Source organism: Corylus avellana, chromosome 2, assembly GCF_965113065.1.
Source record: "Corylus avellana chromosome 2, dhCorAvel1.hap1.2, whole genome shotgun sequence".
Classification (NCBI taxonomy): Eukaryota; Viridiplantae; Streptophyta; class Magnoliopsida; order Fagales; family Betulaceae; genus Corylus; species Corylus avellana.
In genome coordinates this window covers 36,113,143-36,128,163 of record NC_142491.1, presented here as the reverse complement: position 1 = coordinate 36,128,163, position 15,021 = coordinate 36,113,143, and the positions used below count along the sequence as shown (strand labels likewise).

General features: G+C 34.6%; 1 protein-coding gene across 1 annotated transcript; it reads left to right on the top strand.

Annotated features, from left to right (window-relative positions):
* Positions 1–5,595: 5,595 nt before the first annotated feature.
* On the top strand, positions 5,596–15,021 carry MFP2 (multifunctional protein 2). Its single transcript, XM_059592927.2, has 18 exons — positions 5,596–5,830; positions 6,947–7,018; positions 7,106–7,171; positions 7,269–7,328; positions 7,431–7,498; positions 9,076–9,157; positions 10,200–10,255; positions 10,360–10,662; positions 10,747–10,833; positions 11,640–11,814; positions 12,036–12,157; positions 12,262–12,425; positions 12,504–12,758; positions 13,456–13,577; positions 13,656–13,777; positions 14,010–14,158; positions 14,239–14,377; positions 14,792–15,021. Exons 1-18 carry the CDS (start codon positions 5,725–5,727, stop codon positions 14,825–14,827), a joined length of 2,184 nt encoding a protein of 727 aa, XP_059448910.2. The 5' UTR covers positions 5,596–5,724; the 3' UTR covers positions 14,828–15,021.

Here is a 15,021-nt window from a genome sequence, read left to right as displayed (position 1 = left end):
TAGAATGAATATTCCATTAAGAAAAGAAATTTGTATTAATAGAATAAAAGATGTTGAAATGAAATAATTATTCAAATTCTTTAATTTGGTAGCAATACATATTTTATAATTGGAATTGAATTAAAATTACTAAAACGTCCAATTAATTTCTAATTTTTCCAAAACTCAAATTAAATAAAAGAAAAAAAAAAGAAAAAAAAAAAGAGGGTTGAACGTGTGGTGGCCAACCACCCCAATGGGTGGCCGGCCACCCACAGCATGCACTGGGGGTGGTACGGCCACCCCCCAAAGGACCTCGCCATGGCCCTCTGGGGTGGCACCACCCACATTTTTTTTTTTAAAAAAAAAAAATAGTTTGAGAGAAAAAAAAAAAGGTTTTTTTGGAAAAACCTTGTCATTTTCTTTCAGGAATAGCTAATCTTCTCATTTTTTAAATGAATAACTATTTATGTGTGTAAGAGATTAATAATTCTCACGGGAATATCTATTTTTAGGAATAGATCATTACCAAACAAAAGAAAGACTATTTCATAAAAATATCAATTTCATTCCATAGATCTATTCCACAAATCAAACGGACTCTAAGAGCTAGAAATTTGGTTAAGCTTATATATTACCACAAGGTAGAAGCTCTCTAAGCTTTGAGGAGGAAAACTTCCAAGAAAGCCCTCTCTTTCTCTCTCTAGGGCTTGGGTGTCTAAAATGGGCCAAAATAGGACCCATGCTTTATTCTTGGCCCTCTCTTTCTCCCTCGCTAAATGGTTCTAGAATTTTATTTCAGAACTTTTCGTGAGGGCATCAGTCATTTTACCTTTAAGTCGATTGTTAGATTTGCCATGTGTACGATGTATCAATTGTTCAATGGTAACATCGAACAATCAATGGTGGTACCCGAACCTAAAATTTTAAAAATCTTTTCGACATCTTTTGTGGTACACTTGTACATGAGTGTTAATGTGTTATAGCATATATATTTAAAAGGAAATACACTTTTTCTTAAAGGGTAGTTCAATCGGTTGTGGACCACACCTTATGAATCGGAGGTCACTGGCTCGAATCCTCCCTCCCTTTGTATGGATATGTCAACAAAAAAAAAAAAAAAAAAAGACACTTAAATGTTTTAATATATTTAAGAAGTTCTTGTAATTTGTAAATCGATGTTTATTTTAAAATAATTTTCACTATTTAAGCGGAGTGTTACAGTTATTTTCCTATTTCACTTTTAGTTACTCTTTGAATGGTCTACGCATAAATTACACTAATTGTCCAAAAATCCTATTTTCTTTTCCTTTTGGGATATAAGACTAATACAACACTATCAACACACTTAGGCAATAATTAGGATTAGGGGGTCATTTCCCGCTTACCAATGTGTCTTCCTAAGATTAGACTGATATTTAATTATTAATTCTACCGCATGACAAATATTAGGCTTATAATGCTTGTCATTGTAACACCCTGACTTTCAATATAAGTCGTAAATGGAAAATATTTAATTTTTACATGACACTACTACTTATAAAGCCCACATAGTGAAAATTACAAAGTGTATAAAAATTTTCTTTTTATTTTAATAACCAGAAGCTCACTTAAAGGAGACGATACATTATAGTTGCTATATATATATATATATATATATATATATATATAAGTTCAAAAGTTGCCCTATATCACATACAAAATGGAGAAGGATCCTCTCCAGTTGAATTCAACTGGAGAGGAGCCCGCCCCTTCTAAATAAAGGGTAGAATTTTCAAAAAATATATAAAATGACAATTCTATTCTTTTAAATGAAGGGACCGATTATTCTCCAAATGAATTTATCAACTGTAAATTAACTGAAGAGGATCCATTTCTCATACAAAATGCTACAACTAACTTGCAATAAGTTTAGTTGGCCGTTAAAAAATGGAGGCCTCCTGTTAGCCTTACGGACAAAAGTCCAAACATACATGTGTTAATTCAAGTGTAATTATTTTGACCGTATCGTGTGTGATGTGAGCTTCCTTTTTCCATTGAAAATTTCTCTAACTTGTATTTATTAAGATGCAAGATTTTTCAGAGTTTTTTTTAGTAACCAAGCCTAGAGGTTTATTATTGTATATTTGTATACTCTCAAAATCAAATATTTTCTTTTGCATTTTCTTTACTACGGAAGTAATCCCACACCCTATAATATGGAGAAGTAAAGCAATTTAAAATATGATAATGTAAAACATAATTTCAAACGTAAATCAATGCATAACATATTCCATATGCATATACATAATACATACGCTAACATGTTTTGTTATCACATTAATCGAGTGTATACTTCCACTTAATTGTCAGAGTTTGCTAAATATATACTCCCGTTATTTTATCTCTTTATAAGCTTTGAGATGCTAACTATATAACTTACACTTAACTGTTAAGTTGGTTAGGTTTTCCTTTTTTTCGTCCCTAACAGTGGCGGAGCCACATTATGGCCAGCAATGGCCGTGGCCTCCCCAACATATTTTTAAAAAAAATTGTAAGAAAATTTTCAATTGTTAGAAGCACGCCCCGGCCCTATTGTGTTGCAGAAGAAAAAAAAAAAAAAAAAAAAAGAGCATTTAAGCCATGTATGATTATTTCTATTCAAACTTCAATTTAGATTCAATACTTGATTATTTATTTTTTTTTTTTAAAATTTTTAAGAGAACAGAAAATGTAATTTTAAATACTTTTTGTATTTTTCTTTTGTAGTAGTGCCGAGATATTACATTTCTAATATATTAATTTTAGTACATATTTATAAATTTTATAGATAATTATTTTTATGATACATATATGGTGCGATAAATTACTCAATTTATTTCATATTATGTTTATAATATTTTTAGTTGGACCTACAATAATAATTATTTGGCTGTCAGGCACCCATCTTTTATAAACATTTTCACAAATGATATATATTTCCTCATTTCAGTTTCTCAAGTCGAATATTTTTTGTTTGGAGAAGATGCCATTCGCCCATAATCATTCCATTTTGGAATTGAAGGCGATGCATAAAAAAGTGTGCAACTTTGGGAATATAAACTGATTACTCCTTTTCAGCATCTCATCCTTTCGTTTCCATCGGAATAAAATAAATAAAACCTTAAAAAAAAAAAAAAATCCTTTTTCTTCCGAGGAATATTTCTCTGCACTATTAAATAACATTATTGTCCTAATCCTTATACTAGCCTCTCTTCTTTTTTTTCATTTTTTTTTTTTGTCATTTTTTAAGATGATGACAAAAATATTACATATTACATCAACTATATTCATACTATACATCACATTCAAAGAAAGATTACTGAAATACTATTTTTATAGTATATAATGCTGTTTTATAAGTTTTTAAGATGTAGTTTAATCGACTGGAGATCACGTCTTATAAAGTGGAGATTACTAAATTGAATTTAATCTTTTTTTTTTTCTACTTTTGCAGACTTGTAAAAAAAAAAAAAAGGCATAACTTTCCTCTAAATCAGTCTGAATAAAATATTTTTCAACCATTTTAAAATAGTGTTATGTGTCTATAAACATTTAAAATACACATTAAATTTAGTCTAAATTAATAAATTACTGTTAATGATGTTAATAATTTAATGTGTGTTTTAAATAATTATACTTGACACTATTTTAAATAAATTGTAGGATATTTTTTCGGACCGATTTGAAGAAAATTTCAATAAAAAAAAAAAAAAAAATCTTCCGTATAAACAATTAGTTATTAAATATTTGGCCTTATACCTATTTTTTGTCGCAACAAAAGGGGTGTCAATGCAATTGATAATTGATTTACTTTTTGTTCCGCTCAAAATAGAATCCTACACGGCTACACCTTTTTTTAGAGACGCAGATTTTTTCTCATACGTGGCTTTCTGTTAGAGAAACACGATAGATTGACAACTTCGAGGAGTTGGGGCTCCTATGCCATGACTTGCCGACACAGAGCGTGAGAATCACGACGCGAAAACCTTTCCATGCAATTGTCAATAATGATTTTTTTTTTTTTTTTTGTTGAAGAATTGTCAATAATGATTCCATTGACGAAAAAGAACACGGAAATTTACTACATATTTGGAATTGCGTCGGTGGTTGAATAGTTATTGTATCGTCTTTCTGGAAAAGTCTAGGTAGACAGTTATTAGAATTAATTGTTTTTAGAACTTATTTGAAATTGCGTTGAGAACTAGAGCTTATTAAAAGAGTGTTTTATTATTTTTTTTAACCTTCAATTTTAAGCCTTTTTTCAAGTACATTTTGACAATTTTTAGTTAAAGTACTTTTGAATTTTTTTACGAAGCATGCCAACTTTCTATTTAGTACAATTTCTTAAGCATTAAAAGTACTTTTTATCCAGCCTAACGCAATCTCAACATGTTCTTAGTGGGCCAATAGCCAAATAGTGAGTAGTCAGTTATCTTATTTGAGTAATGTTAGGAACCATTTTTTTATCATTCTAAAGTTTATGTGGCTTTTAAAATCACTATTAAATTTTATATGAACTATACTTGAATTTTGATTCAATTGTGATTTTGAAAGTCACATCAGCTTTAGAAAGATAAAAAGATGGTCCCTAGCATTACTCAGCTTATTTATCTTTTGCATTTAATTCAACTTTTCATATGGATGAACTATCCAGAAAATTATATCTAAGAGCACTAGCAGCAGTTTCTCAGCTATTTTCCCTCAATTTAGGAAATAAAACTACTTTTTAATTCCCTATAAAAAAACACTTCATAATAAATTTCCTTATTTTTCTAATTAAATACTATTTAGTTTTATCAATGCAACCAATGAGAGAGGAGAGAGGAGAGAGAATTGTTAAGACATGTGAAAGGGAGAGAAGAGAGAATTTGATGTTTTATAATTTAATAATATATAGGGAGTTTACAGTGTTTCCCAACGCTGTAGATGCCCTTTGATGTTAGTTAAATTTGGGGCTTCTGATGTGAGTGTTTTTTTGTAGTTTTTTTTTAGATTTTTCCTACACATAAGAAAGATAATGAGCTATAAAGAGTTTGTTCCTAGTGCTCTAAGAGTTTATATCTCCTAACCGTGAGTTAGAGAGATAGTGAAGGTTTTGGCCCCCTTTAATCGCCTAATTGTTTTTTATTTATTTATATTTTTTTTTAAAAAAAAAACAAATTATCATTCATCAAATAACCATGCCCATAACAATTGACCAACAAAAAATTAAAATTTTCAAATAAGTAAGTTTCTTTCCGACCCTTTTACTTCGAGAAAGAAGAGTATGAAATATATGCTCTTGTAGATCCGAAGAGAAAAGGTCAAAATTCAGTTATGTTTATGTCATAATTTTTTTAAAAATTATTATTTAATCCATTAATTTTCTAATTAAAAATTTTAATACATACACATATACTTACTTAATCATGACTAATCATCCGGATATGTACTCAATTTGATTGTTACCTATTAATTATGGAGCGTGGTGTGACTCTCCGGAAGCGCGAGTGGAATTAAAGGAAGTTCTCATCCATAATGATTATTGAGGATATATATATGAGTTAAGCTTCCTTGCAAACGCATTCCAACGTCACCCTGCACAGTGAGTCGCACACGTACGCCAACTCCCTCCATTTATTAAAACCCCAACTAACCGATGTGAAGTATTGGTCTGAATTTTTTCCCACTGAATCGAGAGAGAGAGAGAGAGGAGAAGGATTGTGAATCGTTGCAGAGAGATCCATGATGGGTAGCGATGCAAAGGGAAGAACAGTCATGGAGGTGGGAGCTGATGGCGTGGCTCTCATAACCATCATCCACCCTCCTGTTAATGCCCTCTCATTTGATGGTACTTTTTCCACAACCACAATTCCCAGATCTTTTCCTTTTTGCCTTTTTCCCGCATACCCATTTCATATCATAGCTATGTTTTATGTGGGCTTTTTTTGTTTTTTGTTTTTAATATAAAAAACATTTGGGGGATTAATTTTGGGACTCTCTGTGCTTGTACCTTGATTTTTGTTCATGAAGCATTAAATTTGCACCGGTGGTTATTGAATTAAATTTTGGAAATTGGTCATGGCAATTAGCAATTCCAGATTGTATTAGTGGACTGAATCTGCCAATTCTGCCTGCAAATTCTACTGGAGGGTTGATTTGATTTTGTGTGACAATGCGATAATAGTAGTTATGGGAAGGTTCGGAGGTCACGAATTGAGAAATGGAGGATGAAATGCAAAAGGAGCTAACCGGTTCTCAGGCACTGTGCGCGAAGTGGGTTTTTGGACTAGGATTGATGCTTGTAGGATGGTTTATTTTGGATCTTTATTTGTGGTACAAGATGATAAGTGATAACTAATAATATGATTGTGATCAGCTTGATAAAAACATATTTGCTGTATATGCCAACTTTTGTTTATGCGTGCCATAAAAATGATTTAATTTACTTTTTTTTTTTCTTTATCTTATTTGTTTATTTTGCAGTTAAATTGGTAATTGGTTCTGTTAGTTCAGTTGTCATATAGCACAGATGCCATTATGACATATGACAAGGGTCGTGAAATTAATACTTTTAAGATTAGTTGTTTAGGATTCAATCCGCCTCCATGTTATTTGATGGATTCATTTGGTGAATTATTGGGCAACAGCAAGTTTGAAACAATACATTAAATATAACTGTGCACAATTATATTAGCAAAGGATTAAACTTCTGGCTTTAAAATTTTGATTCCTATTGGGTTTTTGGCAAGAATTGGTCATGTTTGGAGCAATACAATCTGGAGCCACATTTACCCCATTTTCCTGGCATTTTTCCCAAAGCTTGAGGAGGTGCAGGGCGAGAACCCAGGCTAACCTTTGCATTTTCAAAAGCATGGTTGCTAAAATATTGTCTGGTCTTTAGAAGAATATGTGAGTTTGAATTAATCTGATGAAATCATGTAACCTCTCTCTCTCTCTCTCTCAGTGCTACGCAGCTTAAAAGACAATTATGATCAGGCCTTACGAAGAGATGATGTGAAGGCAATCGTCATTACAGGTTAGCGTGAACATATGTTAATTTGTATTTTTTGAGCACTGGAGTTGATTGAGATATGAAGCTAATTTTTTTATGTAACGGGAGCAGGTGCAAAGAACAAGTTTTCTGGTGGCTTTGATATCACAGCTTTTGAAGAAACTCGAAAGGGAACGAGTATGTTAGCTATTATTTATTTATTTATTTATTATTTCTTGTCTTATATTCTGCTAATACTCTTTGATTCCTGAAAAGTTTCATTATGTATTTTCAGTGGGGAGAGAACAAAAGCCTGGCTATATATCTGTTGAGATTATGACTGACACTTTAGAAGGTACATATCTGGATTTTTATATTAGTCCTCATTTAAGAGCAGTTCTTCAAAGACGGTACTTGGTAAATGTTGACTATTTGATCGCTTGCTTTGTTTTTTCAGCTGCGAGAAAGCCTTCAGTTGCTGCCATTGATGGCCTTGCCTTAGGTGGTGGATTAGAGATTGCAATGGTAGGTATTGCCATTTCTCTTGAACTGGACCCTTCTTGTTGTGACAAATAAATTTTTTGGATTGCAAAGAAGCAAAAAATAATAGAATAAAATAAGTCAATTACATAGAACGCCAAGATTTACGTGATTCGGCTTAGCAAGCCTACATTTATAGGTGTCTCTAGGAGGAGATTTTACTATCAAAAGATGGAATATAAATAGTGGTGAAGAGAAAACCACTCAAAACTTAAAGCCCTAATACGTCTAAAACTTACCTTCATACAAAAGATATTTTTCACATAAGGAGAAAATAAAATAGAAACAAAAGTAATAAACTTATCTTTTGTTGCATTGGGAACAAGTGACGGCCGCCTCTCTATTCACTATGCCACACAACTCACGCAAAACCTTTGTAAAGTGGGGCTGTATTTTACTCGTCTTTTTCAATGAATGGCTAAATATAGTCTTTTATAAAGGAGCAAAAGGCTGTTAAAAATTGAATCCTAATACGGCTTGGGGAAGAAGTTCTAGTCAACTAAGAGCATCCTCAATGAGCTCTCTCTCAAAATTTTAACTAAAAAATCTACTTTTACTATTTTAGTTTGCCACTTTCCAAAGCACCACATATCAAACTCTAAATATTTACTACTTCATTTAAATATCGTTTTTCTTTATTTTGTTAGTTGATTTCAAACTGTTACAAAACACTTTGCGCTGTCAAGTGCAGAGTGTCTCAATGCAAGATGAATGAACATGTATCTAAAGAAATTTGGCCAGTTTTCGGTAAACAGCGAAAGAAACCCAGAACATAAAAATACCATTGGGTAAACAACAAAAACAACAGAAGTCAAATCAGACAAACAACAAAATCAGGTAAACACCTAGGAATATAAATCCAAAATTAAAACAAATGGCAAAGAGAATTCAGCTAAAAATTAAAAACCCAAAATTAAACCAAATGGTAAATCGAGCTTAGTTAAAAATTTAAAACCCAGAGCACCCCGTTCTCCCAAAGAGAGAAAAAAGAGAGAAAGAAAGGCAAAAGAGGAAAGAGGTCCTTCTTTTCGAAATCCATGGTGCTTGGTATGAAGTGGGTGGTTTGTTTGGGAACCTTAATGAACTTCAAATCTTTGCCAAAAGACCTGGAGTTATCACCCCAGAGAGAGAGAGAGAGAGAGAGAGAGAGAGAGAAATAGGAAAAATGAAGAGATGAGAGGAAAGTGAGGGAAAGTGAAGGTGCAGGCACAAAAGAGGAAAGGAGGTGCGAGAAGGGGTTTCAGTGAAATAAATAATGTTAAAAAACTCAATGGTGAAAGAAAGTAGCACGTCAAATTTGGAGTGAGTTTCTGACAATAGCCAATTTAGGGAAAGAATAGAGAGTTTGTTAAACGGTGGTTTTTGAGGTTATTCTCCATTTTTTTTTTTGGCAAAAACTACATTATGGAGAGCTCGTTGGTGATGCTCTAAGAAACCATAACCAAAACCAAATATAAAAGCAACTTGGATGGAGCCCATGTGGCTGGCTTGTGTAATTCAAGTCACATCACACTTCTCTATTAAATTTTGTTGTATCATCTCTTCTCATTTTGCTGTATCAGGTATGCCATGCTAGAATATCAACTCCCACTGCACAATTAGGGTTGCCTGAACTTCAGCTTGGAGTAATGCCTGGATTTGGAGGTAAGTAATTTGTCTATTTTTTGATAAGTACTACTGATGGAATCACTATGTTGTTTATGTTCGTTAGTGGTTTTTTGGATGCGTGAAAGCGTATTGTAAGATCCGTATTAATTTTTCCCGTTGAATAATTTCCATGACTCTTCTGTATTTGACCCAGAACTATGACAATATTGTTTTGTGATGTCTGTTGTCATGTAATGCGGGTATCTTTGGTAAAAAGTTAAAAGATACAAATTGTCTATCAAATTTGAGACAACTAATCTCGTTATTTTGTATGCGTTGCTTTTAGAGTGCTCTAGTGTTTTTGATTTGCCACATACGCATTTAGTTAAAGGACAACATGACAAGATTGCTTCTTCACAAAAAAGGCGGATATAGGGCTTATGAATGAGAACTTTTTATTTTTTTCATAAGTAAATGAGACCATTAAAATCAACCTGTCCATAAAGTTAAGCTAGCAAATGAGAACGTAAAACTTGTATGTTGCAAGAGATCAGATAATAGACAAGTTATCAAAGCATTTGTGAGACGTTAAGATATTGTACTTATTGAAAGGAAGTTGGCAAGACCTGAGCATATGCCATTCATGGAAGCTTACTGCTATAATGTACATAAACACATTCAAATATAACCGCACATGAACATGTGTATTTAATTGAAGTATTATCCATTGTGCTTAACTTGGTAATGCTATTTTAAACAATAATCACAGTTATGTTCCTTGGCTGTCTTTTTGGAAGACTGCCCATTTATATTTGATTGGAAGATCCTTCCTTTGAAGCTTTGGTCATAATCAGTAACTAGACGTTCTTAAACCACAGATGAATAATAGAGTTAACGGATGGTATTGCCAGCCTATGATTTTAGAGTCCATTTTGGAGACTGTTGTTCAGCATACTCTTTAATTACTTTGGCTTTGATGTAAGTCAACATCCAATGGAAAATAATAATAATAATACACAAGTAGAGAAGTTTTTTTTCTTTTTGGAAATTCTTTTGAATTATTACTTATGTCTTGTCACATGCTCCTGATATGGATCAGGGACACAGCGGCTTCCGCGTCTTGTTGGTCTGTCAAAGGCACTTGAAATGATACTGGTATGTATTGATCAGTCTTTTCTTTTCTTTGGCTCTCTTGATTTTTGTGCTAGCTGCATAAATTTCAATAACCTCTGTACTCCTGTGGGGGTGTGCTTAAATAGATGTCAAAGCCAGTCAAAGGGGAGGAAGCTTATACTTTGGGCCTTGTGGATGCCATTGTTTCACCTGATGAGTTGGTAAATACTGCACGTCAGTGGGCCCTGGATATCTTGGACTGTAGAAGACCATGGGTTCGTAGTCTTTACAAGACCGACAAGATAGAGCCCCTTGGGGAAGCAAGGGAAATTCTCAAGTTTGCAAGAGCTCAAGCCCGGAAGCAGGCTCCCAATCTCCAGCACCCATTGGTTTGCATTGATTGCATTGAAGAGGGTATAGCTTCCGGTCCCCGGGCTGGACTCTGGAAGGTCCTTATCTTCTCTACTATTCTTTTACTTCCCTTCAAAAAGCAGTGGTGTGCAACTGTTTGATGTTGTGTCTGATATTGGCAGGAGGCTGAAGCTTTCCAAGGACTTATGCGTTCTGACACTAGCAAAAGTTTGATCCATGTCTTCTTCTCTCAGCGTGGAACAATGAAGGTTTGAAAATGAAGTTTTTATTTCTGGAGCCTAGTTGATTCATGTCCAAATTTTGAGTTGGAGAACCTGCAAATATGATTTGGGGGATGTATTTTTGACTCTTGATTTACTAACAAGATATACTTTGTTAATTTGCTTTGGACTTTGTCCTAGAGTTGAAAACTGTATATGACTGTTTACTGAATTTAAGGAATTTTTAGACAGTTTTGTTTATTTCTTTCAAATTGTAGTTTTGATTTTGAACAAGCCTTTGGCTAGTTAAGTAGAGGAATTAAGTTAGTAGCAGTTTTAGGAAGTTTAGAGTTATGCTTGTTAGTACATGTTGGAATATGTTGGTGAACCTTTCTCCTAACTTTTAAAATCTGTATCGTTCATGATGCTGCTCTTCGGAGTGGTTTAGCTGGCATTTTACTGGACAGCCCAATCTGGTGGTTAAACTGAATGGCTTATGGTAAATATTAATTACAGTGGTCCTTCTTAAGAAACTTGGGTTGAACTTGAGTCTCACAAATTTTATGTTCAGCTTCAGGCTTTGAAGATTGGTAGCTCTGATCCTTTTAACTCATAAGTCAGGAGCTTGGATGAATCTGTTCATTTATTAATCTAATAATCTTGGTCAATCATTAATTTGGTTTTTTATTCTTTTGTCAAATGCAATTTCTTATTAGTTCAGTCCTATGTCATAGAACAATGGTAATTTTGGGTACACCTTGGAGTTATAAATTTGATTCTTCCGTATTTGTTTGACACCAATATCTTCAACCTCTTAACTTCCTGAGAATGGGTCTTCTCACAATCTTAAACAGGTACCTGGCGTTACTGATATTGGCTTAGTGCCAAGACGAGTGAATAAGGTTGCTATTCTTGGTGGAGGACTAATGGGCTCTGGAATAGCAACAGCGTTGATTCTCAGTAATTATCCAGTCATCCTGAAAGAAGTAAATGACAAGTTCTTGCAGGCTGGGATTGGTAGAGTCAGAGGTGAGGCTAGCATCCCTATTCAGATTATAACTGGGATTTTGATTTGGCTTTTGTTTTTAGGATTATATGGTATTCCTCTTCATTTACTTCTCAAGGAAAAAGTAATCTTCTGTATTTTGCCATGTTAAATTATAGCTTCTACTCTGGTAGACAAATTTTCACTTTGGTTTTTGTTTTTAAGAAGTTGGAATTCTTCTTGTATAATATTCCTTTTCATTCAGCAAATTTGCAAAGCCGTGTGAAGAAAGGGAAAATGACTCAAGAGAAGTTTGAGAAAACCATATCTCTTCTCAAGGGTGTCGTTGACTATGAAAGCTTTAAAGATGTGGACATGGTGATTGAGGTAGTTCACAATGCATGTTGATTTTAGTTTGCCTTTGTAATTGCTGTTTATTCAGAAACTGGAGAAGAAAGGTGTTCAGTATTTGTTCTTGATGCTTGGAACAGGCAGTTATTGAGAATGTTTCTTTAAAACAACAAATTTTTGCTGATCTTGAAAAGTACTGCCGACCACATTGCATACTTGCGAGTAACACCTCCACAATTGACTTGAACCTGATTGGAGAGAGGACAAAATCCCAAGATCGGATTGTTGGAGCTCATTTCTTTAGGTACTCCCAGATTTACCTTCATTGTTTTTTTCTGTTTGCAATTTTTTTGCTTAACCATTTAGTTATGCCCTCATGCAGTCCAGCTCACATCATGCCACTTTTGGAAATTGTTCGTACTAAGCAGACATCTCCGCAAGTAATTGTTGACTTGCTAGACGTGGGGAAAAAGATAAGGAAAACTCCAGTGGTGGTGGGAAATTGCACAGGCTTTGCTGTCAACAGGATGTTCTTCCCTTATACACAAGCTGGTCTTTTGCTTGTTGAGCGTGGTACAGACCTCTACCAGATTGATAGGGTAATCTCCAAATTCGGAATGCCGATGGGCCCTTTCAGGTATTTAATACATAAGGAAAATTGTGACTTGGTCATATTGATCGTCTTGTTAATTCTTGAAATGTTCTAGGGGCCATTTGGCAACATTTTCAGAAACACTTCAATTTTCAAACACCAAAGACACTTTTCCGACAATTATCCAAATAAGCTTTTCAGATGTGGCCTGCATAGATAACAAGTTTCAGTTTTTTCCTTTTTTAAGACACAAACGCGACACTTTTCACATATTTGGTAACTGGTATGAAAACTAGTTCTTAAAAAAAGAGAAGAAAAAATGAACTAGAGTTAGGTATGTTTCTAACCCGCTAGTTTTGCATGATGATGGCTGCCAAATCTGCGTGACAGCCACTGCGGTGGCCTTGGATCCACATGGTGGCCCGGCAATGGTTGCCAGATTTGCATGGCAGCCTCACAGTGGCCGGCAAATTTTGCTGGCGGCCTCTTGATGGCTGTTAGATATGCATGAGATTATGTGGTTGCCAAATTTGTCTGACGACTTCCACCCCTCAGAAGAGGGGTGGTAGTTACCATTTGTGAAGGCCAGCCTCTAGCAGGCAGCACTTACCGAAAACACTTAGTTTTCACTTTTTCAAAAACTCTTTTTAAAACTCGAAACCCAAAACACTTTTCAAAAACTTTATTAGGCTCCTAATTTCTTGCATTTATCTAGCTTTTATATTTTATTTTTTCCATGCAGATTGGCTGACCTGGTTGGTTTTGGTGTTGCAATTGCAACTGGCATGCAATTTATTCAGGAATTTCCTGAACGTACTTATAAATCAATGCTTATCCCACTTATGCAGGAGGATAAGAGAGCAGGTATAAGTTTGTTGTTGAACTGAAAGGGTTAAGTGGTTGGCCTTTTGATTTCTTAGTTTATCATGCACTCTGTTACAGGTGAGGCTACTCGCAAAGGGTTCTATGTGTATGATGAGAAACGCAAAGCTAGCCCAGATCCTGAATTAAAAAAGTATATTGAGAAGTCCAGGAGCATTTCTGGTGTAACCATTGACCCTAAGGTCTCTCTCTCTCTCTCTCACACACACACACATACACAGGGAGTTAATCATTATATTGTATAGATTTGGTGTCTCACCTCTTTTGGAGGCTGTAATGAGATCTAATGCTGCAATGGTAACCCTCAAAATGGTGATGTTCTGAGCAGTAGCATAATATTCACAGTATAATATAGTACCTCTCCTACCCTCCCTCCCTCCCTCTCCTAATTCTTTTGAAATTGAATGTGGACAGCTAGTGAAGTTACCGGAAAAGGATATTGTAGAAATGATATTCTTTCCCGTGGTGAACGAGGCCTGCCGAGTCCTTGCCGAAGGTATTGCAGTCAAAGCAGCAGACCTTGACATTGCTGCTGTCATGGGCATGGGCTTCCCACCTTACAGGTCTCTGAATTCTTTTGTTTTTACTTCAGTTCCCATTTCCACGCAATTCCAACTAAACTCGTCGGTGTACGTTTGATCAGGGGAGGTATTATGTTCTGGGCTGATACTCTTGGATCCAAATACATTTATTCGAGGTTGGAGGAATGGTCAAAGACGTATGGAGAATTCTTCAAGCCTTGTGCCTATTTGGCTGAAAGAGCTGCCAAGGGGGCTCCTCTGGTGAGAAATCTACAACTATACTTTCCCTCCTTTAAATGTAGTAATGAAGCTATGTGCAAATCCATGACTCATAACAAGGGTAATTTACAAGAAGTGGATCCATTCCCATGGGGCCAAGGACTACTAAAACTTTTCATTGAACTCGTGCCGTAAATTTTACTGCTGAAAAACTCTTCTAATTTGTTCTGATTTATAAGCTTCATTCGAGAAGCAAGTAGTCACATATTAGTCCATTTTCATGGCACACTCATTATTTAGTTGAACAAGATTGTTAAGGCCCAATTTAGTACGCAAAATTTTAAAATATAGCTGATTTGAAGAGTTCAATTACTTGATTTTGAATCATAGTAGCCGTAGGGCTGGTCCTGCTCACTGGTATTGCCTTCTAATGGTTCTTGCACTGTTGCCTTGCAGAGTTCTCCCGTGGAGCAAGCAAAGTCTCGGCTGTAAGATCAATTTGCTCGTTGCAAGAATTTCCTTATATGATCTTTCTTTATTATTATTATTTTTTTCTCCCTTCAACTATAGATAGATGACGCAGGAAGCTAAAATAATGTGAAATGTGTGAGACGGACATTTAATGGGCAAAATGATTAGCAAGTGAGATTTGAATAATAATGTTCAATGAGCATTTTTATAGTTTA